The 27,642-nt window shown below is 40.2% G+C and overlaps 1 protein-coding gene across 2 annotated transcripts; it reads left to right on the top strand.

The window, feature by feature from the left end:
* Positions 1-1,734: 1,734 nt before the first annotated feature.
* Positions 1,735-27,198, top strand: LOC104019788 (kinesin-like protein KIF20A). Of its 2 annotated transcripts, XM_087735587.1 has the most exons (19): positions 1,735-1,750; positions 2,307-2,455; positions 3,642-3,716; positions 6,494-6,613; positions 7,534-7,672; positions 7,771-7,955; positions 11,427-11,523; positions 11,997-12,191; positions 12,276-12,387; positions 13,938-14,009; positions 16,010-16,156; positions 16,760-16,925; positions 18,241-18,411; positions 19,076-19,215; positions 20,459-20,624; positions 22,256-22,373; positions 22,456-22,523; positions 24,198-24,317; positions 26,388-27,198. In XM_087735587.1, exons 2-19 carry the CDS (start codon positions 2,324-2,326, stop codon positions 26,661-26,663), a joined length of 2,499 nt encoding a protein of 832 aa, XP_087591713.1. In that variant the 5' UTR covers positions 1,735-1,750; positions 2,307-2,323; the 3' UTR covers positions 26,664-27,198. The 2 variants fall into 2 exon arrangements, with proteins under 2 accessions (XP_087591713.1, XP_087591723.1); XM_087735597.1 differs by lacking the exon at positions 3,642-3,716.
* The last annotated feature ends 444 nt before the right edge of the window (positions 27,199-27,642 follow it).

The raw sequence follows: 27,642 nt of genomic DNA on the forward strand, positions 1-27,642 counted from the left end.
AAATGAAAGAACACGGTCTCATCCATTTAAGATCAGGTTGCTGCTCCTGCTTCAAGCATAGGAGAGAACCTGAATTCTACTTAAACAAGCAGAAGTGAGGAACCAGGCAGTCGTGTGAACCTTGCGGTCCCATTTGTATTTGCTAAGATCTGACACAGTGGCCAAAGCTTGCGCTTTCTTACTCAAGGGATTCAAGAGTCCCTCACCTGCCCACTTGTCTTAATTGCGTTAAACGTAAAGCTTTGGAAGGATTCTATCCCTCTAGTTAGCAGGCTCAAGAGCTTTGGTAGAAGGGAGAGGTGAGAGACTTGCTTGTGTTTACACACAGTATTGTGACAAGCCTGCTTCCTTGGGGAACATAACAAAGAACTGTGTGAGCAGAGGGAAAACAAAAAAAACCTGCGTCTTCCTAAAGGTCAGTTTCTGGTAATACCGTACAAATGTGAGCTGCCTGACAAATACTTCTAGCCTTAGTTTTAGAATTGTTTGTATTTTATGGGGTGCTCTGAAAAGCATGGTAAGAACTTGACTCTGTGTCACCAGTCAGGTTAAAAGGGGATAAACCGGGGCGGACAAGCAACAGGCTGGAAGTGTTACTAGCTGAGGCTGACCGACCTTTCTGTGTGATTAGTTAGTAACTTTCCCCCAGGTCTTCTCTCTGCTTAACCCAATAGCCTGCTGACCAAAAGCACCTGGAGGATCTGGGGAGGGGAGAGCTGGCTAGCTTTGACGTCATTTGTGTCTTTGGTCCTTGCTGTTGGTCAAAACATAATAGCTTTTTCATGGCTCGCAGCTGGCTGTGTCTCTGACTTACACAGCACCCCTTAAACATATAAAGTCCCATTCGTGTTCTTCCAGCAGCTGTGGCTCTTTAAAATCAAGTTTTCTGTTGACTTTTGAGTGTGTTTCTCTCTTTTTCACCTGCCTCCAACTTAGGTTTAAAAACAAGGACAAAGACGCCTCTGCCTCTGCACCCGGGTCTTGCACTTCACAGGGAGGCAACTGTCTCCCTGCTCTCTGAATAGGCAGCCTCACCCGTGAAGGTTTCCCACTCTCTACCGTCTGCCGGCCGAAGGTGACGGAGCGTCGGCCCCCGGTCGCGCCCCGGGCGGGGGCCGGGTCCCCGCTGCCCGCGGCGGGGCCGGGCCGGGCCCTGCGGTGCGCGGTCCCCTCCACCTGCCACTGCCGCTCTGCCGTTGCCAACCTGAGCGGTTTGCGAGTCGTTGGCCTCCTACTTAGTTTACGACAATACCGCGTGGTGTCGAAGCGGTTACGTAAGAGGCACGGTAACTTTACATAACTGCTCTGATGGAAACATTTAGGTATCTGCGTCTTCCCGCCCCAGCGCGCTCGGTCAAGCGAGGCACCTCTCCTCTGGCCGCTGAGCTGCCGCTGTCGGCGTCGCATTACGCCGCCGCTCGAACCCTTTCCTTCTCCCCGTCCTTCATTAAAAACGATAAATAAATCTGCGCCACGAGCACACGCTGCAGACGCCCCCCTGTTGCCGCCCCCCCCCAGGCCCCGGCGGCGGCTCGCGGCTGGCGGCCCCGCGCCTGCCTTGCGCTGTGCGGCGGCGCCCCCTGCCGGGCGGAGGGAGCCGCGCCTCTGCTCGCACCGGCCTGTCCGTCACCGCCGCTCCACCCCGCCCTCTCCCTCCCGTTCGGCCAATCAGCGGCCGCCTTCCCCCCCGCCCAAATGCTCCCTCCGCCGGCCGCGCGCGGGTGTTTGGCGGGTTCCCGCGCGCGGCAAGGTAGCGGCGGTTGGCGCCTCAGCGCGGAGGCCGGGCGGGGCCGCCGCCGCCGCCCTGTGGCCGGTGGGCCGCCGCCCTTGGGCTGAGGAGGGTGCGCCCGTCGGGCGATGTCCGCCCGGTCTCCCCGGGCCGTCCCTTCCCTGTGTGTGAACGGGGCCTCGTCTGAGCCGGCGGTTCGGCGAGGCAGGGCGCGGTGGCCTCGGGGCCGAGTGCGGGGATCGCGGGCCTGGGCCTGGCGGCCCGGTCCCTGATACCTGGCGGGTGTTGAGCCTTCCAGGGGCGGGGGTTACAGGCGGTGGCCAGCACTTGCAGGTGGATGAGAGTAATGCCCAGCAGGGGCAGTTAGTTTGCTTTCAGTTGCACGTTTGTTAGTGTAACCCAACTCTCAGTTGTCTTTTTAAGGTTCCTTCATACTCCCAAACTTCTTTAGAGGACCTTATTTTCTTCAGAAGTGCTTGTTTATATGCAGGCTACCCTGATCTCTATTTTGCTCTCTGTGTATTTTTGCCTGTTATGTGAGAAAATTATGGTTTGTTTTTTTTTTTCCCCTTACAAGTTTCTTTGCACAGAACAATGGATGATGATGGGAAAAGCTATGTTTCTGCAGAAGTATCTGATATGTTGGAATCAGTTTCTTTTCTGAACGTAGCGGGTAAACCCTCACCTATGGAGTCAACAGTATTGCCTAACACAGAGGAAGAGGAGGTGTGGATTGGTTTTGTAATATGTTTTCTGATTATGGCGTTTTTTTTTGGTGGGGTTTTTTGTGTTTTTTTTGTTGTTGTTTGTTTGGTTTTTTTAAGCTTTAATTCTGGCAGATATTTCTTTGGTAAGAACTGCTGTATTCCCCTGCCCCCAAGATGTGTTTGATTCTTCTGCTTACTTCTCATTGCTTACAAACAACATAGCTAGTAGCGAACACAGGTGGTCGATGCTACATGATGTGTTGTGCTAAGCTTTTGAGAAAGAAGTAAAGGACTTCAGTAATTGCACTTTGAATGTAATGAGACAGTACCGTTCTTTTTAGTAAGCTAAAAAAGGATGTAGATCTTTGTTGAAAGCTTGCTAGGTACTTGGAAATAAAAATCTATAATGCTGTGCTGCAGTATGCTTTTGAAGATAGTATCACCATCTCTGCTGTTCTAGAATGGTAGGTTTCCTGATTGACTTCCCTCAGGTGACTTAATTTTGTGCGATTAGCAGAGTGCTGGTCATCGGAGGGCTGTGGAGACCTCTGGTAAATCCATCTGCTGAATGAACAAGTTGCCAAAGTAGAGACTTTGAAGCTCTGTGAGAAAGGAAGGAATGCTGGGACCCCTCTAAGAATCTTACTGCTATTATTGCTTTGCCTGGATAGGGAGAGCTTTGTATAATGGTATGGGATGCAAAAGCCCACCTTAGCAACTGAGAACTGTGTCATGGTTGTTACTGTGAGGAAGATGAGGGGCTAGTGCCTGGATGGTGGTAATGAAGCGGTCTCTTGAGGCTAAGAATGTCTCACTCTATTAACTGAACATGCTTCATACAAAATGGAAGTGCAGTACTGCAGAGCAGCTGTTAGAAAATATAGCTTGAATTCAATACAGAGGGAGACCAGAAGGTGGAAGCAGTGCAGTTTACGCCTGCAGTAGTGTGCTCTTTTTAAATCAAAATCTTGGCTTTGTCACAGAAGAACGCTGGACACACACACACACACAAAAGGCATTACTTAAGGACATTAGGAGGTAAAGAAGCAGAAGAAAGGGTCTGAACTTCACAAGGAAGGAGAAAGTGAGGCAGTAAGATAAAATAGGAACTATTGCATCAGAGATGTATGCTGATATGATTTGGAGGTGGTCTGTTTAAAAAGTGGCCATTATAACTGTGTATTTTTTTTTTTTTTAATGAATAGGCATATCAACCTTTGAAAGTCTTCTTGAGAGTGAGGCCCTTTTCTATAGCAGAGCTTGAAAACCATGAATCTCAGGTTAGTTGGACAACTAAGAAATAAGTTTTTCTTCTCCCCCAAAGAACACCTAGTATTGTAAGCCAGGACTTTCTTTTATAAAAGCCATGTACTGCTTCCAAATAGAATTAGTGGATGCCTGGATAAATGTGATTTTTTTTTTTTTGTCACAATTTTTACTAATTTGCATGGTACAGAGGCACACCTGTAGCTCTGCAAAATTCCACTGGGTACGTTATTTAAAAGTTGGTGTCACTCTTGACTCTGTACAGTGCTCAAGAAATGAAGGAGTTTCATGGAAGAGATTATGCAATTCTAGGAGTAATTCAGGTATCTGACCCTTGAGTTTCTTTGGAATGCCTGAATAGTCTGCTGTCTCATCCCGGTGACTTGCTGCTCAGCCTGTCAAATTTTTCTATAACCTCTGCAGTTTATACTGTCAGATTTGGATGCTTCAGTGTGTTACACACACATAAATGTGCACATGCAAACACACAGAAATACTCCTTCCTCCTCCCTGCGCGCCCCCCTGCCCCCCCCCATTGTGAATACTGATGCAAACAATTAATTTAGCTGTCCTTGGAGGATAAGGTCTCTGCAGCGTATCTCTCAGCCCTCATGTTTGCAGGGTCTTACAGGCTCTCTGACAGACCTCTCGTTCCTGACAGGTTCAGAGAAGGATTTAATATTAGTTCTAATTTGATTGTCAAAAATGTATTCCTGCATTTAATCTGCCAGAGTTGGAACCTTCGTATTTTTTTCACTTGGATTTGCCCTCGCCACCCCCCTCAACTTCCATTCACCTTTCCTTAGGCAGTTCTTGTTGAGTAGTGTGCACTGCCACAGTGCTTCCTGTTTGGTATTATTCAGCAATCTGAGCTGCTGTAAGGGTAAATTGATTTACAAAATCAGATTGTTTTACGAGTTGTTTGGAACAGGAAATTTCTGACTACCTGACCATTAGTGAAACTACTTGTCCTTAAAAGCTGGGAGGGAGAAAAAGAGTAAGTGTTGAAGTTTGTACTAGATTTTATTTAAAGTTCTTGTCTTCGTTTAGTTCATGATGAAATAGTTGAACTTCCGTCGTATTAGCTGTATAACCTGTTTTGCCTGGTATGAAGGCTTTTTCCTCAGCCTCCAAAAACTAAGAATTCTTGAAAGATCTTCAATGTCTTCAATGTTTTATACTCTCTTAACTATCACGTGAATCTGTGAGGAAGATGATTGGTAACAAATGAAAAAAACAAAACAAAACCCCAAAAAACCCAAACCAACCAAACACAAAACCCTTCTCATTTCTATAACCAATGAAAGATCAACTTAATTTTTAGGTCCTTTTTTCCTCCCTGCCATAAGTAATTTTCAGGAAAGCATCTTTGTTCTGAATACGCAACAAGAAAAGAAAAAAAAAAAATAGAACCCGAGCCCTATTTCTTACAGCTGTAGACTGATGCTTTAAACAGAGACAATGAACAGGTTAACTGATCTGTTGTGTCTTACAGAGATAATGATTTACGCAAGTAAAGCTTAAGAGCTGTGGATGAAATTCTGTACTCTCGATACAACTGCCAGTAGTTCTCTGGAGTCACCGGCTGGAGAGCAGGAAGTTGTGTTCTTTGGATATAAGTGATGTGTACAGTGCCAGACGTGGTCCAACTCCTGCCAGCTTACCTGTGGGGTTAGCTGGGGGAGGCAACCAGGGGCATGTGTTACCAGCTGCATTCCAGCTCTGCAGATCTGACAATTTCAAGGCCTCTACTCAGGAGCATCTGTGAGGCCGGTGGCAGCTGATGGCATGTGCGGCAGATGTTGGATTTTTTTTGTAGCTCTCTAGGATTTAGTACATCTGACCTGTATTCCTGTACAGGCAATGTGGGAGGAATGCTAAAGAGTATATGGGTTTAGAGCCTGGCCCAGTGAGCAAGTGATTAGTGTAAATTCAGTACCCAGCTTCTTAGAGCTGCTGTACCAGTTGGTAAACAGACTTGTTAATTGAGACTCGTGGAAAGAGCAATACTTCTGTACATGCTACACATAGATTATTAGTTTTACCAGCTCTGGCCAGCCTCTGAACATAAATGCCAGATTTAGTTACAATAAATCCTTGCAGCTCATGCTTCAAGACATTTTTAAACTATACTGGTAGTTTAGTTTGTATTTTTGGTAGCCTGTCTGGTGTAAAATAAATTTTCCTGGGATACTGCATACTATGTTTATCTAGTTTGTGAGTGCTAGGTAACTGCATCTTACCTTTGCTTAATTGAGAAATAGCAATCAAATTACTTGAAACTAACTCAGTTTTCTTCATTACTGATAACACCATCTATCAACCAAAGGATAATTCTTCAAACTTATTTTACTTTATTTATGCTTGTCTTAGCTTGTTTCACACTGAAAATGATTGAAGTGGAAAACCAGTGGATTTCTATATAGCTTTGTTTTCATAGCTAGGATTGTGCAAGCCACAATCACAAAATACCAGGGTTTAGAAAGTGTTTTAAAAAAACCAAAACGTTGCTGTAAGGAATCCTAGGAAAGTTTTATACCTCTCAGAAAACTCCAGATGATTGCCTTAACTTTTTGTACACTCTGGCTTTCACATGAAGTGGATATATCTGTAGTTGCTACACACCTCAAGAGAGATTATGTGTAAATTTTGCAACTCTCTGTAGCTCTGGTAAATAGATGAAAACACTAGGGTTTTTGTTGTGTGGGTTTTTGTGTTTGTTCCCCCCGATAGCTTTCTTCCTAAATAATTTAGTGTGGTGTTTTTGGTTTACCTTGTCTTGTTTTTTAAGGGCTGTGTAACTATTGAAGATGCTCAGACAGTAATTCTTAATGCACCCAAAGAGTCTTCTGCAATGAAAAACAGTGAAAGAGGGATTGGTCATTCTGTGCACAGGTTCACCTTTTCTCAGGTAGGCAAACTTTTTTCTAATTTTTAGTTACAGGTTTTTTTTCCTACTGTAATGATAAAAATTGAATTTTCTACTATATCATGCAACATGATTTTTTTTTTTTTCTTCTTTGAAATACATGTGGTGGTACTTGCCTTAAAAAAACCAGACTGCTTATTATTTACTGATAGGCTGTCAAGAAAGCTGTATTACAATGGAGGTGCCTAGATGAGACAAGGAAGCTTCTCTGGTAGCTCTGTTGTTTTCTCTGATTAGATGCCACAGAATCTTCTTGTAGGCACAAACTTAAAGTGGTTCTGCTGTTCCTGCAGATGCCCTCATCTGGGAAGTGTTACAGGAAATCACCTGTTTAAAGGGACTTATCTAAGCGTGTGTTTAGGGACTTAATTTTGAAAGAATAGCAGCCTAACTGCTTAAACCTTCTATACTGGAAGTAAGTTTCTTAACTCTGTTACCTACTGCAAGAAATTCTGTTCTTACAGTATCAAAACATAAACAGCTGCAGGCATTCAGCCATTTAGACCATTGTAATGTTGATCTTCTTATCAGTTATGGGTGACTGGTACAGAGTGAGGAGGGAGCTGTGCATCACTAGCAGAGCTCTTGAAAGTATCCACTAAGCAGTATGTGCTTAGTAGCATTCTGCGTAGTTTGTTTTAGGAGTAGGAAAATATTCAGAAATAAGTGCAAGCCTGAGTGCCTCTCAGAATTAAGCAGGCGTCCTATGAGAACCTAACAGAAAACGTTGAATCAGAAGGGGTTCAGGCAAGACAGAAAACTAAGCTGGTATCTCCTACTTGGCTTGCTCTGAAAAACTAATTACTATTAATCAGTGCTTAATATTTTGATATATTAAACTACTTTGTTCCATTTATCACTCCTTTTTTTCCTTTTTTTTTTTTTTTTTTCCCTTCTCCAAGGTCTTTGGGCCAGAAACTACTCAGAGCGAATTTTTTGAAGGCTCAATGAAAGAGATAGTAAGAGCATATGTTAATGGAGTGAATGGACTGGTGTTTACTTATGGGGTTACAAATGCAGGCAAGACATTCACTATCCAAGGTATAAAATGTTTGCCAAAAAGCATATATAACAACCAAGTCAAAACCCAGTGACAAGTTTGTATGAATGTCTACATTTTATTTTTTGTTATTTTTAAGGGACTTCAAAAGATTTTGGTATTTTGCCTCGCTCACTTGAGGTGATTTTTAACCACATAAGGGGAAGACATTACCTGAAGATGAACTTCAAACCATATTTGAGCAACAGTGTTAAGAAACTAGAAGATGCACAAGTTAAGCAAGAAGAAGCCATAAAAACTGCTATTCTTGCATCACTGAAAGAGGTCAGTGACCAAATACTTCCTTGTTACTGAATGAAGCTTCTTAAAAACTTCCTGTCTAACAGACTATCTTTAATAAAATCTCTGTTTCACTATTGATTCTTTAGTTTTATCTAAATCTACAGTATGGATACTTGGTAAGCCTTAAAATAATGAGGCAACTGGCTGTTTTTGGAGCTCAGGGTAAACTGGAAGAACTTTCTGCAGCGGGCAGCACACAGTTCAAAACAAAAACCATTGCAAAGCCTGGATTTCCATAGAGGTGCAGTTCTGACACTCTGGTGACACTAGCCCTTGAAAAGTCTCTGGGAGCTGACCTATCTAAAACCTCCTTGTTAAGTCAGTCTTCTTTTGGGTCAGGTTCCGAGACTGGATCTCTGGGCAGTTGCTCAAATTCCAGTACTAGCTCAGGAGAGATGATGGCAACATCTTAACAGGGGCAGCGAAGAAGACAGAAGAGTCCCTTTTGGTGGAAGACAGTCTTAAGGCAGATTAAAAAGTTGGTAAACCTTTGATTTACGTAATTTCACAAAGAAATTTTTCTGATACAGCAAGTGAAGTGAGATGCCACAAAATGAATTTCCTAAAAGGATTACACCCTGCCTTAGAGGATTGTATGCATCTTTAACTCTGGTCTCTGAAGATTGTAGGTTGAATAGAGGAGTCTTTACTGTGGCAGCCTCCTGTTCTCATTATCTAGTCATTTCTGTTTCCAGTGTAAGACATGGGTCTCACCAGAAAATGGGCACCCTTGTGTGTGTGACTGTTCTATATTTCTAAGCCCAGCTGCAAATTGTCAGAAGATGTCTGGCTTTTTTTTTTTCCTTATGTTCACAACATTTTCAACCTGAACTGTGAGCCTACTGCGTTTTGGGATTATCATTCAAAGCAACTCTGAATGAATTCTGGGAAGTATAGAAGTAATGATTGACTGGGTTTTCTTTTTTCTGTGGTCTTTAATGTTGTTAAAGTACTCCAGTTAGCTCTGAAAGAATATCCTTCTCTAAATCAAATTCATATGTAAAGTTGCAAACCGAACTTCATTTAGTTTGAGTCTGGTGAACTTTTAAGGAAAGACCTCAGGCGAAAAATCAAAAAGACGCTGAAGATTGCATATTTATTTTGAGAGTGTCTTAGAAGCTCACTCGCACTGTGTATGTGCAGGGGGTTGAGAGTCTTAAAGAAAAATTGAGATGGTCAGGAGGAGAGTAAGTAAATACTTTTGAAAGCTTTATGAAACCTACCAGCTTGCAAGAAGGAACAAGCAGGAGCTCAAGCTCTAGAACAGGAGGTTAAATATCTTATTTTGAAGATAACTCTATGCTTTACAAATATTCCTTTCTGTTAAATCACAGTCTGACTTTATTAATAGTTTAGTTACTGAATGTTGCAGTAGGTGAGCTAGATGCTGAGGCACTACAGTGAAAAGCAAGCAAGACTCCGCCATCAGGAAGGAAAGGTAAAAATGCATCTAGAAAATAATACATGACAGGACCTTGCTTATGTGTTATGATGCTTCCATAGTGATAGCTCGGCTATCCCCAGTACTGAAGCTGTGCTTCTTGATAGCTTGTGAATAGCTTCGCTGTTCGGATGTTCGCTCAAGCTTGTAATCTGAGACAGTACAGTTTGGTGGGCTTGGTTTTGCTTTACATGGATTTCTGTAGGCTCTTTTCCCAGGCTCAGTTTACGTGTCGTGCAGAAAGAGCCTGCTGTTGCTTTCATTCTCTCAGTTTAAACCGCTCTGAGCTACTGCAATACCCTTGTATTTAATGTTCTACTGTTTATGTTCTCTATACAGTACTGCTGCAAAAACTCTTGTTTGGCCTGGTTCACGCCCTCTCTTCCCTTTACTTTGTCTATTCGCTGGATTAAATACTGGGTTTTACTGGATTAAAAGCTGTTTTACTTGCATTCCTATTCCCGCCTGTCCTCATATTTGCTATTAAATGTCAGCTTCTGTCACTGGCAAACAATGTCAGTTCCTGTTCCCACTTGTTGTTTTCAGGCAGTCATCTTCATGTTCTTTACTGTATTTGGTCTTATGATTTGAGGAACAGTATAGCAACATAGCTAATTCACTCAGTTTTGTTGAAATACCTTTACAAAAACTTACCATGTGCACAAGTACTGTGGTACTGGGTTTTTACATTCCATTACATTTTTGACATGCATAGATGTACCATGCCTGTCAGTCCCTTACCATGCTGTAGAATTCTGCTTTGTACTTTACAAACAGAATGAATAGAATCCATACTTGTGGTTATACTTGTAACTACTCAAGCAACATAAACATATAGACAGTGTAGTCTTTGCAGAATGGTCGTTTATAAAATAAATGACAACAAAATTGTATGCTATTTATCTTTAAAATGGAAGATCTGAAAGTATGGCTTCATACTTTTCTGTTTGTAAAATTTCTGGTTAGGATATACCAAGTGAGTAACACAGGCATCAGTAGACAATCCATAACGAACTTAGTACTGCGTTCTAATAGCTAGAGCATTAAGGTTTACTTCTTTGAATCTGTTCCCATCTTCTACTGTAGGATGACCCTCTATCAGAATTGGGTTTTGGGAAATCAGGGTGAATGCCCTAATGGAAATTTATATCAGTGTATAAAATACGGGGAGGGAGGTAGCTAGTACACGGAGATGTTGGAATCTCTAAATAGTGGGCGTTGCTACTTCATTACACCAGTTTTCCTAGCGGTAATTTGAAGCCTATGCTTTGACAAGTCTTGGCAGGTCTTTAAATAATTTTGTTGATGTGAAGAAATTCAGAAAATGTATGTACTTAAAGAAACTGTGCTGTTGTCTATACAGGATTTTTAATGGCCTTTTAATTCAGTCTGAATTAAACCAGTATAGACTGTTGGTTTATCAGATCTTTAAGTCCTTTATGAAGCTATTATTTCACTCTGTCTGAGGTCTTAAAGTAAGTTTGACTCAAACTCTCACAGACCTGACACAAGCCTGTGATTTACAAAAGTGATTGGCAACAAGCAAGCAAATTAGGAATCCCTGCTGCTTTAGTCTCTCTGTTGCCCGCCACCCTGCCATCTGCCCCTGAAAGAAACTTGCTTTTCCAGTTCTTTCGTTGACAGATACTGTTCAGATTTGTCCAGTAGTTCATAAAGGCATTCTGGGCTGTCGCAGTCTGACAGAGGATCTTGGTTCTCCCAGAACTGTAAAGTAAGTCTACTATGTTAGTAGCAATTGGGCTCCAAAACAGGTTGCTGGGAGTAGCAGAGAGCAGTAATTCTTGTGAGGGAAAGAGCATTTATTGATTTTAGTTTGGCATTGTTAAAAACATTTCATTTGCAGCCAGAGAAAGGGTGGCTTAACACTTAATACTACTTCAATATTTAAATCTTAAATACAGGAATTAGTCTTTTTTTTTTTTTTTTTTTTTTTACTTCTGCTATTCTCATAGTCCATTCATGTGGATGTAACGGTCTCTTATTTTCTCAAGGAGACGGAAAGCATCTTAAATACTATTACAAATACATGTGATATGGAGTCGGCTTCTTCCAACTGTACTTCACAAAGTCTTCCTGCTGATTCACTAGGTAAATTAAAGTGGAAAAAAAAAAAAGAATAGAAATTTAGGAATATAAGTTGGGTAACTATTGGTGGACTAGAAAATCTCTATACTATACTACAAAGTAAATATATGTAGTTTTTAACCAAATTTTAATGGCTCAACTCAGGAGAAAGAGTAACAATGTAAAAATATTTTGATAGTTTTGCTCCTTCTGGGGGAAGAGGGGAGGATTAGTTCTGCAAAGCTAATGTATAAGCTGCTGGAAGCTTGTGGTAGAGGGGGGCAATAGCTTAGAACTTGGGCATGTTCTGATTACAGGTGACTTCTGAGAAGTTTGAACATCCTTGGGTAAACTCAAAGTTATGCAGTACTGTGTGTCTCATTGTACAACACTGATATATACAAGCCACCTCCTTTTAGAAGGTTCTATATACTGCACTTAAAGTTTATCAATGAGTTGTTTGGTCATTGAACTCTTTCTGTGTTTTTGGTTACCAGAGAACAGCTTTGTTCCACTTGATGTATATAGGACTGATATACACCAAAGAACACAAGCCTCTGTGTGGATTTCCTTTTGTGAAATTTATAATGAATATGTGTATGACCTATTAAATGTATTATCTACATCAAAAACTCAGAAACGCAGAGTCTTAAGGATTTGCGAGGATCAAGGAGGAAATTCTTATATTAAAGGTAATAATACTGTTTTATGACCTTGGCAGTTTCACAGAACTTCTTTGATGATCAGAGGTGTATGTAAACGGTCTCTTTTCACAGACTTGAAGTGGATTAACATTCAGAGCACTGAAGAAGCCTGCAAAATACTAAAAATAGGTAACAAGAACCGAAGCTTTGCTTGTACTAGAATGAATGAGCAATCAAGTAGGAGGTTTGTTCCTCTAATTATAAGCATACTCTGTCTCCTCTTTTAAGGGGAGGGAGGAGGGGAAGGGAGGAGAAGACTTCAGAATATGTTTGAAATGAGCCACTCTTCAATAACTTTAAGACTTTCCGTGATTATTCTGGTTTTATTATGACATTCTTCCAGAAGAAAGCTAGGGGAGGCCCTGTGGCTTTAATAGTACTGGACTTGGGTTGATATTCATGGCTTTGGACAACCAAAAGGATCAAATCACATTTTTGAATGCCAACAGGGCTATACATCTTGGCAAATGCTAATGGTGCTGAGTGGGAATGGCTGTGTGAGGATGTTGAAGGAAAAGCTGGATAATTCTTCATCACTGACAGTATAATTATTGGAAACCTGGAGTCTGTCAGTAGGGGATGTAGGAAGGAGCAAGTCATGCAGTACCGTTCAGTGCTGCTACATTATCTAGATGCTTTTAGATTGCTGTGTTCTAGCTGAGCTTACTTGGTATCTTAAGGATTAAGCCTCTAGCTCTTACCCAGCTCTGGGAGATGGATCAGGGAGAATCTGGTTTGATGGAGTGAGAGGAAATAAATAGAGGAGGTGGTATACTTCCTGTTGAAAATGCCTCCTTAGTTGATTTTAATGCCCTCTTCTTAATTTGTCCTTTAAGTGTGGAAGAGCTGTGTTGTATATTTAGCTAATATAATCATACTACGCCTGCTTTTTCTCTAAAAAGCAAGAGTTATGCTGTTCTGAATTGGCTAAAGACAGCTGCCATTAAATTTCATGCTATGATTCCACCTGAATTTCACTCAAGCCTAAAGTAGTGCAGAAAAGAACTGTTTTTCTGGTAGAGTTTTGTGCCTAGAATGTCCTCCTTTTGCTCCAGAGAATATGCTGACTTCCACTTAGCTTGTTTCTAAATTGTGGTTTTGTTTGGAGTGTTTGGGGTTTTCTTGTTTTTGTTTGTTTCTTTAGAAAATGCATTCTTAAATTGTGGGTTGGTGCTGAGGAGCAAAGCGCTGCTTTAAATATATACTAGAGAAGTTTGTCTTCTGTGCTTCCTGTTTTACTGGATAAACTGGGGACAGGGCACTTCCAGTTCTGGGATTTTCTCTTTTGTTTCAGAGAGAATGTCCACAGCAAAATTACAGGACTGTCAAACCTTAACTTATTCCCTCCCCCCTATTTATTTGTAAGAAGTTAATTCTTCAGTTACTGAGTTCAGATACTGTCTAAAGTTTGTATGTGAAGTGGCTACCTGAGTACTCATCTTCTGATCAGTAGACTTAAGTGAACTAGCTTGTTCTTTCTCCAAGACAGCTTGTAGGCTTCATGTGATGTTTCTCCCTTTCCTGCATTAAAAGAAATGGAAAGTCACAAACCACAATTTATTGCTGCTTTTTGCTGAATGAATGCATTGCAAAGGTAACTAATGTAAATTAGTGAATTAGTTCTTGTTCTTTCTTCAGCACTGAACTTTCTGTAGCATACAAATTTTACTTTGCTTCAGTGACTGCTTAATTTTCATAATTGTGGTTATTAAAAAGGACTTCTTTCCATTCCAGTCACAGTATATTTTCAATCAGGCTACTAAAGCTAACTGATGAGCATCAGCCACGTGTTCTTGGAGTTTCAGAGTAAGTGAATGCTTCAGCTGATTACCAAAATGTAAATATTTTAGAAAAGTTGATAAGGTGTAAGCATGCTAAAATGGTCAACTTCCTTTTAATAAACCCTGTGGGAGCCGAGAAGGAAATCAGAACTGGTTGCATAAAACTGACTGGAAACCTGATAGGGACAGGCATAGAAGTGTTTCCGTGTCTCTCTTACTCTGTTAAGGTTTGGTTGAAGGAACCTGTTAAAACTCCGTCGGTAATACATACATTGAGGGAAATATATGCATATTGTCTTACGTAACAGGGAGGTGGGAACAGAGTAGTACTATGTAATACCACACTATGTATTCTGGTAATCAGAATTCAAATGGATGGCTAATAGATGCCAATCTCTACAGCTGGAGCACAGCAGCTAGTGCAAGCTATGTCAGTGTATCTTTCTACTTGGGGACCAGACTAGAGTTTATGGGTTGCATGTTTGTGGCAACACATTTGACGTGCTCCTAGAATGCAAATTCAAGTCTGTCATCCAAAAAGAATGCAGGTGATGTGCTCTGGGATTGCTCCATGGTACAATCCACAGTAAGAGGTGATTTGCTTAAGAACTGTTCTGCTGATCTAAAATGCTAATGTAAGTGCTAAGTCCTTACACCTCTCTGTTCTTTTGTGATTTAGAGGAAGTGGCTTGGAGCTGCTTGAAGCCATTTAATAGCTTTTTCATTTCTTTTTTCCCTGATTAATTGTGCATTTAGCTTGATAGGGAAAAATGAGGACAGTCCTGTAACAGAGTGTTTAGTTCAGTCGTGGCTCCTACTGATTTCTCTCTTGTTTCTGCTGAGCAGAGCTGGTAATAAATATACCTCACTGTGAGATAACACCTTTTAATGTCAGATGTTACAGTGATAAATAATCTAAGGAAAGATAACTTGAGAAAATGACTGCATCTGTATTCCGTGCTGTTCCATGTCTTGGTGTATTCCCCTGGCAAAGCTTGCAGCAGGTGTTAGGTGAATGACGGAGTTCGTATGTTGCTTAAGGAAGAAAAAAAGTTCTTCATCTTGTACTGAAAAGGATAAAGATCATAAGATCATAGCCTTTCACACAGTTGAAATACGTGCCTGATTAATATGTACAGTATTAACATGTACTTATTTCAACTGTGTGAAAGGCTATGATCTTACAAAGGTGTTATTTTATGTAAATAAATGTATGTATAAGTGAGTAATAGTTCGGTTACATAAATTATCTAACTTCCAGAGCTTCCTGTATTTCAAAGGCTTTCTTTATATTAAGTAAAAGTAATGAAATTCCTTGATTATCCAAGATAATTGTCTCTGATTGTAACCTATTGTACCACGAGGGACAACTCACTTGCCTGAGTTTAGTAGCACTTAATTGCTATAGCCAAAGAGCCTTAAGGTGATCTGGGAAGGACTTCTGGCCTCTTATTTGCAATATGAAACATTGTTCTGCATCCGAAAGAGGCAGGCTGCAGCATATTGACACCTACTACTATCTTGCAGCTCTATCTTTATCCTCTCAGCGCTGGAACTGGTGAAGGTGACGGTCTCAGTGTTTCTGTAACATAGCCTCGCTATGCAAAACTATTTCAGAAATCCCTCTTGTCTTGTCTGGAAGCATGCACTTTAGGGTTGCAACAAAATTTAGGTTCCTAAACTGAATTCTTTGTGTAAGAATGCTTAAAAAGTTTTAGATGAAGCCTACCAGCAGACTTCTTTGAACGTGCCAGATAGACTGTCTTAGGAGCAGCAATCTTGTTCAAGTATCTTTATGTGCAATGGGAAGATAGGTTAGTGCTGTTTATCCTAAATACCTTGCGTAGTGCGTTTCACAAAAAAATGTCAACATTAAAGTACAACTTGTTCTGTGATCTAGGTAGGCTGAAATGAGTCACTCATTTACACTTTAGAGATATAAAGAAGTAAAAAGACATGCAGTTCTATTTTCATACTGTTTAGAAATAAGTTTGTATGTGTGTTCTGGATAATTCTTTCATGCAGGTTGTCTTTCTGTGACTTGGCTGGATCAGAGAGGTGTAATAAAACACAAGCCTTTGGAGACAGACTAAAAGAAGCAGGAAATATTAATAATTCTCTTCATATCCTTGGAAAATGCATTGCAGCATTGAAGCAAAATCAAAATCCGAAGTAAGTGACAAGTTGTAAACAACATGCCAAGTTTTAGGTTGAAACCCTAAGCATTCCTTTATGTTTCTGCAAGGGATTCACATGGTCAGAGGAAAATACAAATCTACAAAATCTTGTAAGCTGCCTTTTTTCCAGATGCCACTGGAAAATCTGAAATGAACACTCTTTCTCTGAAACTGTTTTTTTTGTGGAGAACAAAAAATGGGAATTAGCAGCAAACTACCAAGCTTTTTTCAGTGTGTGCATATGAGCAATATGCTTTGTGTACAGATCTCCTGTTTTGTCCTCTTCCCTTCCACCTCCAAATTACACAGGTGGACAATTCTGTATTTAGCCTTTGGCTTGTTCCAGGATCTGTTTTTCAACACTAGGGAGCTGTAATGCAGACACTTTCTACTTCTCTTACTTTTAAATAATTTGTTGTAGAGCTTATGAGATCCAGGAAAGACCTTGCTCTTTGATGTGAAATAGTTTAGGCTTAAATATGAGCATCCTGCTGGTTCTCTTTCCTGAAAGAGAAACAGAATTAACCTAAGTTACAGTATTGCACAGGCCTCTTACAGTTTTTTTGTTCCACAATTTTATTATTCTTTTCTCCATGAGGATGAAGCCAAGCTATATTCCATTCAGAGAGAGCAAATTGACTCGTCTGTTTCAGCCATTCTTTTGTGGAAAAGGCAAAGCTTGTATGATTGTAAACATCAATCAGCATGCTTCCACATATGATGAAACACTGCATGTTATGAAATTTTCAGCTGTAGCCAAACAGGTAAGAGCGCATCTACTTTCTCTGCTATTCTGCATTCTTCATTACTATTGGTTTGTGAAATGATCAGGTTGTATGAACGTGAGTGTGATTAGGACTTTTGATGCATCATATTAATTCTTCTGCATGTGGCTTCCCTCTAAAAGGCTTCTAGTAGTCTTGCCCATCCTCAAACCTATTTGTGGTAAGAAGCTAAGACAGCTGCAGCTGTGTCAGTTCTATACCATAGGCATTCTGTGTTTTTAAAAAAAAAAAAACAGGTAGTCAGGGCACTTTCAGATATGGCTGGTTATACCATATATCTGAGCAAATATAAGATTTTTTCATTCAAGCTTTTGATAAATTGTTTAACCTGTGTGCAGTTAAGCATCTGTTGCACAAGATGACAATTGTTCAAAACTTCTTGGACAGCTAGTAGTGGTAGTAGCTTCTTATTTTGTAGTCTGAATGAGATCTCTTGTGCCTGCATTACTCCTGTTTGGCTAAGTGTGAGTAATTAATAACAAAGAAAAACGGGAGACTTTTTTGTAAGTTAACTCTTGAAGGTAGTGTGCTCCTCTCCTTTGAAGGCAAAAAAACTCTGCTAAATCTACATGCTTTCATGCTTTTTCTGCTAGCTCTGCTTGTAAGCCTTCCATTACATTCAGGACTTGGGGCTGATGTTTGGTCTTAAGTTTATTCAGCTTCCCTAGAAGCTGCCTCTTGCAAGGACTGGGATGGTGAGTTATACTGTGTTTCATGGCATAAATAAAGTCCATTTCTAGTGTGGAACCATGGATTAGTTCTGACACATTCCAAGGCTGTAATGGCATGTCTAATATGATCTGAGAGAAAGACTTTTCTAATTCTGTTCAGCTGCAACTTTCGTCATAAGGTGACGCATGCACTGAGGATCAGCTTCTCTGATATGTTGTCCTATGACACACATACTTAAAATCTTTGACTCGTATGAATTGTTGAATCCTTGTCACAGTATTTCAGGAATGAGCAAATGCTTTAGGGATTTGCGGCTTTTTGGTAACTTTCTAGGAAACCACACCAAAACCTTATATTTTAGGGGGAGAGAAAACACCTTTCTAGACAAGCATGCTGAGTTAGTAGATAATATTTCCCATTTTCACTTTGTTAGAGTGCTAAAGTCTTATATTCGTATGGATAAGTGTTTATCTGCTAAAAGCCGTGTAAAATTTTGTTAACGTTCTTGCAATAATTACACTGTAAATACAACAATGCATTCATGCCACTTCTTCCTAGTATTCTGATATCTGCAATATTGACAGCATTGACAAATCAATGCATTCAACTCTGGATTTTCCAGGTAATCCAGACAACCCTACCCAAAAGTTTTGGTTACTTTCCACCCAAGTTAGTTGGAGGCGATGGCAAACCTGTCATACACTTCGATGCTAACACATCTGTAGATGACTTTCCTGACAGTACTGAAACCTCCGCAGAAGAGGAAGTGGACATCACCATTCTGAGTCATGAGGTAGATACACATCTACTCAAAATTGTACTCAAGAAAGCCATTGCTATTAGTTCTAATATTAGAATCTTTTACCATAAGAGCAGTGCTGGAAGCTGTGTCAAATGGGAACTGTGAGCTTCTGCTCAGTGTCAGGCAGACCTAGACTTAGCGGTCTAGTTCTGAGGGAACAAGTGTAGTTGTGGAAGGCTGCCTGCGGCTTTCTAGTTAGGTCAAGTGCTAAATTTGGAATTCAACTGATTGCTCAACAAGAAGAGTAAGGACGCAGTATGTGTGTTCAAACAACTAAATAATGTTGTTTTATACTCTTTTGGGAACAGCAGGAACAAGTTAAGATGAAGCATTTTTAAAACAAAGCTATATAAGCTAATAGCAATAAACTGTAAAAATCAAGTAGGCTTTATGCTAAACCGTTGTAGAAATTAATATTTAAATGCTAAAACAGTAGTAAACTTTTTGATAGCAGAAACCATCAAGATGGAGAAAGGTTGTGTTTGCAGTAGAAACTGATGTTTGAAAATATTTAACCTTTAGTGCAGCCCCCCCTGAAAATATAGGCTTGTAGAAATGCCCTCTGTGGATGGCTGTCTGTATGAATATTTCATTTGACATGCACACCAATATGTGTTTCTAGCTTGTTTTCTGAACTGAAATATGTTAAATTTAGGATCTCTTGAAAACTACAGAGAACCTAAAGGAGAAGCTAGTTGCAGAAAGGCAAAGTAAACTCCTTCTGGAGGTGAAGATACGTAGAGAGATGGCAGAAGCAATGTTCCGACAGCTGTTGGAAACAGAGGAAGCCTGGAGGCAAGTCATATTGCAGTCCTCTTCAAGACTGAAGGGATTCCACATACATAAATGCATACATTTATATATCTGTATATGTATGTATATACATATGTATATGCAAGACATGCATACTCATGTCATTTAGAAAAGTTAGGACTGGACAGTTTCAAAGCTTCTGATGAAAAGGGAAGAAGGAACATTAAAATAAACTTGTACAGATCAGCCTCTTCCCATGTAGAATGAAAAAGGAATGCTGCTTTCTGTTGAACTTTTCTCTGTTTAATTTGTAATTACTGGAGATTGTCCTGACTCGTTATTGGTGTTTAGCAGATGTGGAAGACTGTTACAGGTACCCCACTGAGGTTTGTGATAGTTCCGAAACTTACACTTGGTCATGTTACTATGCATGCATGAGCTTAAGGTAGTTTGGTAGTTTGAAATGTATCTCTTGGAGCTCTCCTGGATTCTTGCTCCTGGGTGACTTATGAGCCATTGTTAGCTTACTATCTTATAAATTACTGTGGCTGCCTGCACTGATGTTACTCATTTGGGGATTTTTTTTCAAGTGTGTCCAGATTGCTCAAGCAGAATTCACTTCCTCTTAAATCTTCTCTTCCTGAAATCAGTTTCCTGCCGTTTGAATTGCTAACAGAGACTAACCCCATGTTAAGTTGCCAGCTGAACATACTATGGTTTAACACCTGCACTGACTTTAAAATTGTTTGGGTGCCTTTGGCCAAACATGTGAAACAGCAGTGATGCTTTTTGTCTGTTGAGGTGATGTTCTGTGTCACTGCTGGGGAATTTTTTTAAAATTGTGACAGGAGTAATGTGTAATGTATTGAAATAATAAGGCAAAATGAATTTGGCATTTATCGTTAATGGAGGAAAAAAAAAAGAATAATGTGAAAGACAGTGCCTAGAAATATGCTTCAAATATCAGGCCTAATTGGGTGTAGCCATATCTATCGCTACATGTTGGTGGATTTTTTTAATAAAACTTTTGTTTGACAGATCTTAAGTATGTGTTCTCCTATAGCACTTTTCTTGGTATATGGCAAGTAGAATTTATGCCTTGGGGCAAGTCTGTATGAACATTAAGAAATGAAAAGGAGAAACGTGAGGAAAGTACTTCTTGGTCTCTTAAGTTTGCTATTTATGATTAGATAAATAACTTTGATATTGCCACTTGAACAGATGTAATCAAATTGTAATTGCTGGAATGCTAATATATTAAATAAAACTAACATGTTCTCCTCAGCAACCGCTTGGAAGATATGAAAGACAGTTTTGAAGAAAAATTGGAGAGCAAATTTGAAATGTATAAAGAGGCCATCAAGAAACATGCATATGCATGTGCAATGGAACAAATTGAAGACCATTATGTTCCTATAGAAGAATTTCTAGCTGAACAAGAGAAAGTTGAGGTATGACTTGACTGCCGCTAAAAAAATGCCTGCTAGCCTCTTAACTGTAAATTTTGCTTTCCCTTAACAGAATCATTCGGGAATCCTAAATGTAACACTGAACAGTCAAAATAACTAGCAGATCAGCCTAGCGGTTCAGCCTAGTGGTTCTAGTGTCCAGTGCTATGGATAGAGATGTCTTCTGTCTAACAGTATGTGTAGTGTATACCTAAACTTCCTGATCTTTCAGGGCACAGTTCAATTAAATTCAAGTTATCTTTATCTCTGTAGTGCAATGATTGGAACACCTAGAGGGGTGATGTATACAGCAGTCTGGCTTTGTGAAGATCCTTGGGATTGTAGGGTATAGAGTTAAAAACCTAGTCTGAAAGGGCTGGTGGGAAATTCAGTACAGGGTAGATACTGTAATTATAATGCATCTCTGCTCTGAAGGTCTAGAGGGAGGATTGTGGGATAAGAAACTGTGGTGAGAAATCAAATTTTATGCAGGAGAGAACTTAATCTCCTGAATGTACTTATACCTAGAACTGCTCGGAGTTGGCATCAGTAAGTCGCTATTCCTTTTGCAACTGAGCATCTTAGCCGTGTGCAACTCATCAGTCTTTACTTCTAGCCTCTGCATAGATAGTTAAGTGCACCCAGGCAACGGATGAGACCTGTGTGTCTCAGTCTTTTCAGAAGGTCTGTAGTGGAAGATAGAACAATTGTGGTATGCACCAGAGGTGCTTTCTCACTGCACTCTCCTGTCCAGGAACTGATAAGACATCTCGCTCCACTGCTAGGCAGGTTCCTTTTAAGAGGGAAGTGGATTTCTGTTGTAGGTTGTGATATGTAAACATTTCTGCTTTTACAGCTCTCGATTCAGGTGCTGACAAGCAACACTGTATTGTGTAATGGCCTCTATTTTTCCAGCTCCTTCATGCTTTTTTTTTTTTTCTCCCACTTAAACTCTGTTTTTATGTTCACTTAAGCCCTAGCTATACACCATGTTGGGGTGGAGGAAAAGAGTTTCAATAGTGCCCTCTGTATTTATAGCTGCTTCCTACACAGGGCACAAGGCTGCATAAGGGAAGATTCAAAGAACAATATGGTCTTGGTAGCAAGTCAGATAAGAAACTGATGAAATCGCTAAGATGTAAAATTCTTGACTGACAAACAAGAGCACAACATGAAATCTGAGCAGGCAGCTTCAGATAACCAGAATTAGATGAATAACTTTTCTTGATGATGACTCTTGTTTGATTTCTCACTCTGAAATACCACCCTAGCAATCTGACAGGTACTGAAAAAGAGATTGACATTAAAACTTTAATTCTATGAAATATGTTCTTCCTTATTTAGCAAGCTAACTGGCAGCAGTGTTTAACACAGATGCACTGAAGTTTCCTTTCTGCTGTATGGTTACCTTTTAATACAGTTTGGAAATCTTCAGTTGACTCCTGTGTAAAGTAACTTCCTCCTAGAAGGTCTTGTATTCTGTTATTCCTTTCTGTGATTTCTCAACCATAACCATCACAACTTCCACCTGAAATGATTTTAAAACTGAATATACGTGCAGTATAATTGAAGGACGTGCATCAAGTTAAGCAGAAATTTAGACAAATTCTACTGTGTGCCCTTCTTTTTTCCAGGATAGAGAGAATAAAATACTGCAATTGGAAAGGCAACTTGATGAACAGTCAGGGAGGCTGTTGGCTGTGGGAAGTCCGAATTCAGATATACTGACTACTGAAAATAACATGGAACTAGGTAAGAATCTAATCTGGATATTCAAAGTTCAATTTACTTTTGGTATTGTGTATACACGAGCAAACTTTTCTTTTGCATGTAGATCTTGTGAACCAGACGATGAAGAGAGCCAATGAAGGACTGCAGAAACAATGCAAAGAGAAAGAAGAGGTAGCTCTTGCTTAGTATTTAACAAATCTGGGGATAACGGTCTTAAACTCTGGCATGGTTCAATGCTTAAAGACCTGCACTGTAGACAAAACCATGAAGATTCCTGCAAATGGGAGTCAAGTGTACAAAAAAGCCTTTGTCCAATTGTGGATGACTTTTGCCAGAGATTGGCTGTGTTCTGGCTTTGCTCTAGTTTGTAAAGGCATCTGCTACTGTAACAAGTCACATGGTGAACATGATGCGAGTTGGAAGTAGGGAAGTGTATATAGTTCTCTATTGGAATGTGTGGTAAACACTGCTGCCATGACCTCAGTGCTTTCCTTTCTGAAATGCTGCCTGATCATGCACAGGGGAACAGTTACAGAATCTGGTAACAGTTTAGATCTAAAGCCAAAATAGTACCTTAAACCAGTCCTTTCTGTAAGTACTGAACTTCACTATCCTCTTAAACTTAAGTAAAGGGTAATCTCTCTGTTCTTCAAACAAACAAGATCCTCGTCTTCTGAACAGCATATAGAGCTGGAAATTAGGAGCTTCAGGCTGTGTTATGGAAAACAAATATTAATAATTTTTAGGTACGCATTTTTAGTCTATACCTTGAATGAACTTCTTGTAAGGCTACAGTTAGTTTCCTGTGTTTAAAGAGGATGGGGAGGAGGGAAGAGATGACCCTTGTTCCCTTTACTAATAACAAATGGGAGTAGGGGTTGGAGAAACAGTTCCAGCTGGTTCTAATAAACCATGTAAAGGGAAAGTGAACTTAAATCCCTTTCTATTAAGAAAGAGTACTCCAAAAATAACTTTTTTCCTTACCAAGTTTAATGTCTCGTGTTATGGCCCTGGCATTTGTTTTCCACTCCTGTTCTTGACAGCTCTACATCATTTTCCATTTCCTATGTTAATTTCAAATTTTGATGCTAGAAAGAAACTTTGGGTTTTATGCTTGATATGGGGATACAGTATTGATTGTTTTGTGTGGCTAGAGCGATGGGATTGCTGCCTGGTAATAACTGAAGTGAGAGCAGTTTAAAGCAGTTGGTTCCATCAGTGCCCTTCTGCTGCTTCGCCTCACATATCTGTGCATGTGTGATGAGTAATTCACTACTTTTTTCTTTTTCCCTCCCATTCAGCCATTAAACATGGGCAAAAGTTTATTTTAGCAATCTAGATATTTTCCCTCCAACCTTGTAGAAGTAAGTGAATGATGCAACATTAATTTTGCGAGTTTCACAGTTTCTTTTTCCTCTCAAGACTTAATCACCAATATTCCCGTCGGAAAGGTGAGGTCTTCTGTTGTAACTGAGCTCCAATTCATTATATGAATAGTGTTGAGATGACAGCATTCTTTTAACTACCCTTACTGAAAAGGAGCAGACTGTTCCAGAAGTAGCTTAGTCTGTGTGGCTGTTCTTTGTTTGACAGGTCTGTGTAAATCTAGTAGCTTCAGCACAATAGCCCTTGAATGCTCCAGCTGTATTTTATCACCAGAAATGATGGGCTGGGACATAGGAGGTTGAGAGAAGCAGGCTTTGTCTTCATTGCTTTGATCTTGCAGTTTGCACTGTTCAGTATTAAACGGAAATGCTTACAGTGTCTGTATGAGTTCTAGTCATAAACAAAATTCACATAAAATATGCTGTCTTGAACTTCAGTGTGTATGGGCTTTATTTGCAGCTTATAAAATCTCTGAAGTTCAAAATACAGAAATTAAATGAAACCCTGCTAGAAGCTAACGAAGGCTACAGAAAAATGGCAGAAGAGAACAGTCAACTGAAGCATACAATCATGCTCAAGGTTTGTCAACAATTTAAAAGCAATTTTAATATGGCTTGTATCTATAGTTGTACTGGATGTTTCTTCATCTTTGTACATGTAAAACCACCGTTCTGTCTTATGGGACGGAATGCCATCCAGAGGGACCTGGACAAGCTCAAGAAGTCAGCCCATGTGAACCTCATGAGGTTCAACAAGGCCAAGTGCAAGGTCCCCCACCTGGGTTGGAGCAACCCCTGGTATCAGTATAGGCTGGGGGATGAAGGCATTGAGAGCAGCACTGTGAAGAAGGACTTGGGGGTGCTGGTGGATGAAAAGCTGGACATGAGCCAGCGATGTGTGCTCGCAGCCCAGAAAGCCAACTGTATCCTGGGCTGCATCAAAAGAAGCATGGCCAGCAGGTCGAGGGAGGTGATTCTGCCCCTCTGCTCTGGTGAGACCCCACCCAGAATACTGTGTCCAGCTTTGGGGTCCTCAGCACAGGAGGGACATGGACCTGTTGGATTGGGTCCAGAGGAGGGCCACAAAAATGATCAGAGGGATGGAACGTCTCTCCTGTGAGGAAAGGCTGAGAGAGTTGGGGTTGTTTGGCCTGGAGGAGAGAGGACTCGGGGGAGACCTTATTGCGGCCTTTCTGTACTTAAAGGGGACTTACAAGAAAGACGGGGACAGACTTTTTAGGACTTGTTGCGAATAGGACAAGGGGTAATGGTTTTAAACTAAAAGAAGGTAGATTTAGACTAGATATGAGGAAAAGGTGTTTTACGATGAGGGTGGTGAAACACTGGAACAGGTTGCCCAGAGAGGTGGTAGATGCCCCATCCCTGGAAACATTCAAGGTCAGGTTGGATGGGGCTCTGAGCAACCTGCTCTGGTTGAAGATGTCCCTGCTTATGGCAGGGGACTTGGACTAGATGCCCTTTAAAGGTCCCTTCCAACCCAAACTATTCTATGATTCTGTGTTAGCGTAATGTTTTTACCTAAGTTGTTTTTTTGCCTGCCTTTTTTCCATCCCTAACTTCCTGAATTATGATCTCAGAGCTCTTGTGTTTCACTCCTTGACTTTCTATCTTGTAAGACAAGACTCATTTTTCAGTTTAAGTGATAGACTTGGTCAATAGGGTGACTCTGCACTGACAACTCTTGCTAATCTAAAGATGTCACAAATTATTGTCAAGCAAATAAAATACTACTCAGGACTCTAGTGGTGAAGTATTTGGCTGAGGGCAAGCAAGCTGTCAGTGCACAAATGTTAGTGCAACAAGACCTAAGGGTCTATGGCTTTGGAGCTATACTGACACTCCTGCAGAGGTGGCCAAGCTGGATAAGAGAGATGGGCAGGTAAACTACTTAATATTGAAATAGAAGAAATCTTTCCTTCAAAAGCAGGGACTTCATAAAGCTGACAGCATCTGACCTCAGACATCAAGTAGATTGCTAAATAAAAAAAAAAAAATTCGAACTCTTGACACTTTGCATCTATGCCTCATTTGTAATCTGCAAATGAAGCAAGGCAGGAATAAGACTGCTTAGCGAAATTTTTCTTTGAACATTAAATTACCTTCTGCATGCTCTTTAGTCTAAGTCTGAGACTGAAAATTATTCATCTTGAACTTAATTGCTTCTAAGACATGGGAAGGTGACTTTTTGTTAACCACAAGGATTAGAGAGCATCTTTAAGATGCTGTATTCTGCCCACTCAAAGCATTTATTCAGTCCTGGTTAGCAGACTTACAACTACAATAAGAGTTTTGATCTGACCAGTTTTGCTTTCAGTAATTGCAGCTTAAGACAGGAAAGCCATCTTTACTTGGTTCCTAAAGCAACAGCAATTCTTTGCATAGTGTGGCTAAGCATTTTAGCATCAGCTTCTTCAGTCAGACTTATTCTCTAACTAGCTCTGATGGCCCTGTAGTTTCCTGTTCTCTAAATTACATAGAAGTAATTCAGAAAAATGAGTACTGAATAGCCATTTGGCATAGTAATAACAGGGGTGTTTACTGGTATACTAAAATAATCTGAAACGGAAAATTAACTACGCGAAAAAGACTTTGAAGTGTTCACGTACCTAACAGAACCTTATCCTCTTAGGATCAAGAAATTAATAGTCTTCAGAACTGGGCTAAACGTGTTCTTGAGCTTGAAGAAACAGTGTCTTCCCTGCAAAAAGAACTTGATGAACGGAAAAAGCATTTCTCTGCAGAGGAGCCAAAACAACAAAAGCCCAGGAGAGGTTTGTTGGCTAACCTGAAATCCACAGTAGCAGCCACTACTAGCACACCTCTTGGTAAAGGCTGGGGGAAGTACGAAGATGCTTCATCCCCTTCAAGAAAACAAGTACTGTTGGCTCATAAAGCAAAAGAATAACATTTGATTAATCAGTGTGCAATTACTGGGCTGCTTTATCCATCTTAAACTGTCGGTAGCTTTCTCAGATGCCATCTTCACTGTCATGCTAACTGACAGAAAAATGTTTAATACAGAACTGTTTTAATTGAATCAGGGTTGAATTTAGAGCTATGTAAGTATAGACCTAAATGTGTGTTTTTACTGTTGATATGGGGATGTGATTTGAGAAATAGATATATATAATTTTAATTCTTGAGTAACTGCTATCATGGTCTTCTATACTGATAAATGTGTTCATGCAAAGTGGGATGTTCCTCATCTGCTGGTCTTGTTACCTTTTTAAATAAAGTATTTAATTTTAATTGTTGATTCCTAGAAATCGGATGCCTTGTAAGCTTAATCTCAAGTAGTTAAAATAGCTTGGTTCTTCAGTTAATATTCTCGCTTTGGCCTGGAAACTGCCATCTTGGGACCAAACTAAGCAAATTGCTAAACATAAGGCCTCATAAGAGGCATTGAAGTGAGGTCTTACCTGGCTCCTTGCTACTTTTCAGCTAACTTGGCTTTGTAAAGGAACTTGTTTTAATATAATTTGAATTTCCACTAAGAATATGCATTAAACTTTGAAAAATCTATTTATAATAAAATTTTCCATTGCTAAATTAAGCTCTGACTGTTCATTTTATAAAGGTCAGAAAATTGGTGAAATCAAGATAAAGTAAGATCATAAGCTTAGATGCCCAATGATTATGGTGATTGACATATGATGTTCTTGAGTTGAAAGAATCATAGCCCTGATTATATTACTTACTTACCTTAATCTGGTAACTGAAGGAAGGAAGACTGGAGCATGACGAAATTTGAAGTAGCTTTCTTAGAGCCATTTCAGTCAGTGATGGTAAGAGGTTTTTTTCGAACTACTGTGAAAGTACCATGCCTGTAAGTGCTGGAGGATTGCTTTAGAACAAGGCAGAATCCATAAGGAAATTGGATTGAC

The sequence above is a fragment of the Nipponia nippon genome, unplaced genomic scaffold (genome assembly GCF_047370975.1).
Source record: "Nipponia nippon isolate SJK-2023a ecotype South Korea unplaced genomic scaffold, ASM4737097v1 scaffold_1, whole genome shotgun sequence".
Lineage (NCBI taxonomy): Eukaryota > Metazoa > Chordata > Aves > Pelecaniformes > Threskiornithidae > Nipponia > Nipponia nippon.

What these genes read in the sequence shown, in the direction of transcription:
- LOC104019788 (XM_087735587.1), top strand. Translation starts at nt 2,324, where the DNA reads ATGGATGATGATGGGAAAAGCTATGTTTCTGCAGAAGTATCTGATATG. An exon ending in AGGAAATTCTTATATTAAAG is followed by an intron (nt 12,192 to 12,275) that starts GTAATAATACTG and finishes CTCTTTTCACAG; the next exon opens with ACTTGAAGTGGATTAACATT. An exon ending in CGTGTTCTTGGAGTTTCAGA is followed by an intron (nt 14,010 to 16,009) that starts GTAAGTGAATGC and finishes TCTTTCATGCAG; the next exon opens with GTTGTCTTTCTGTGACTTGG.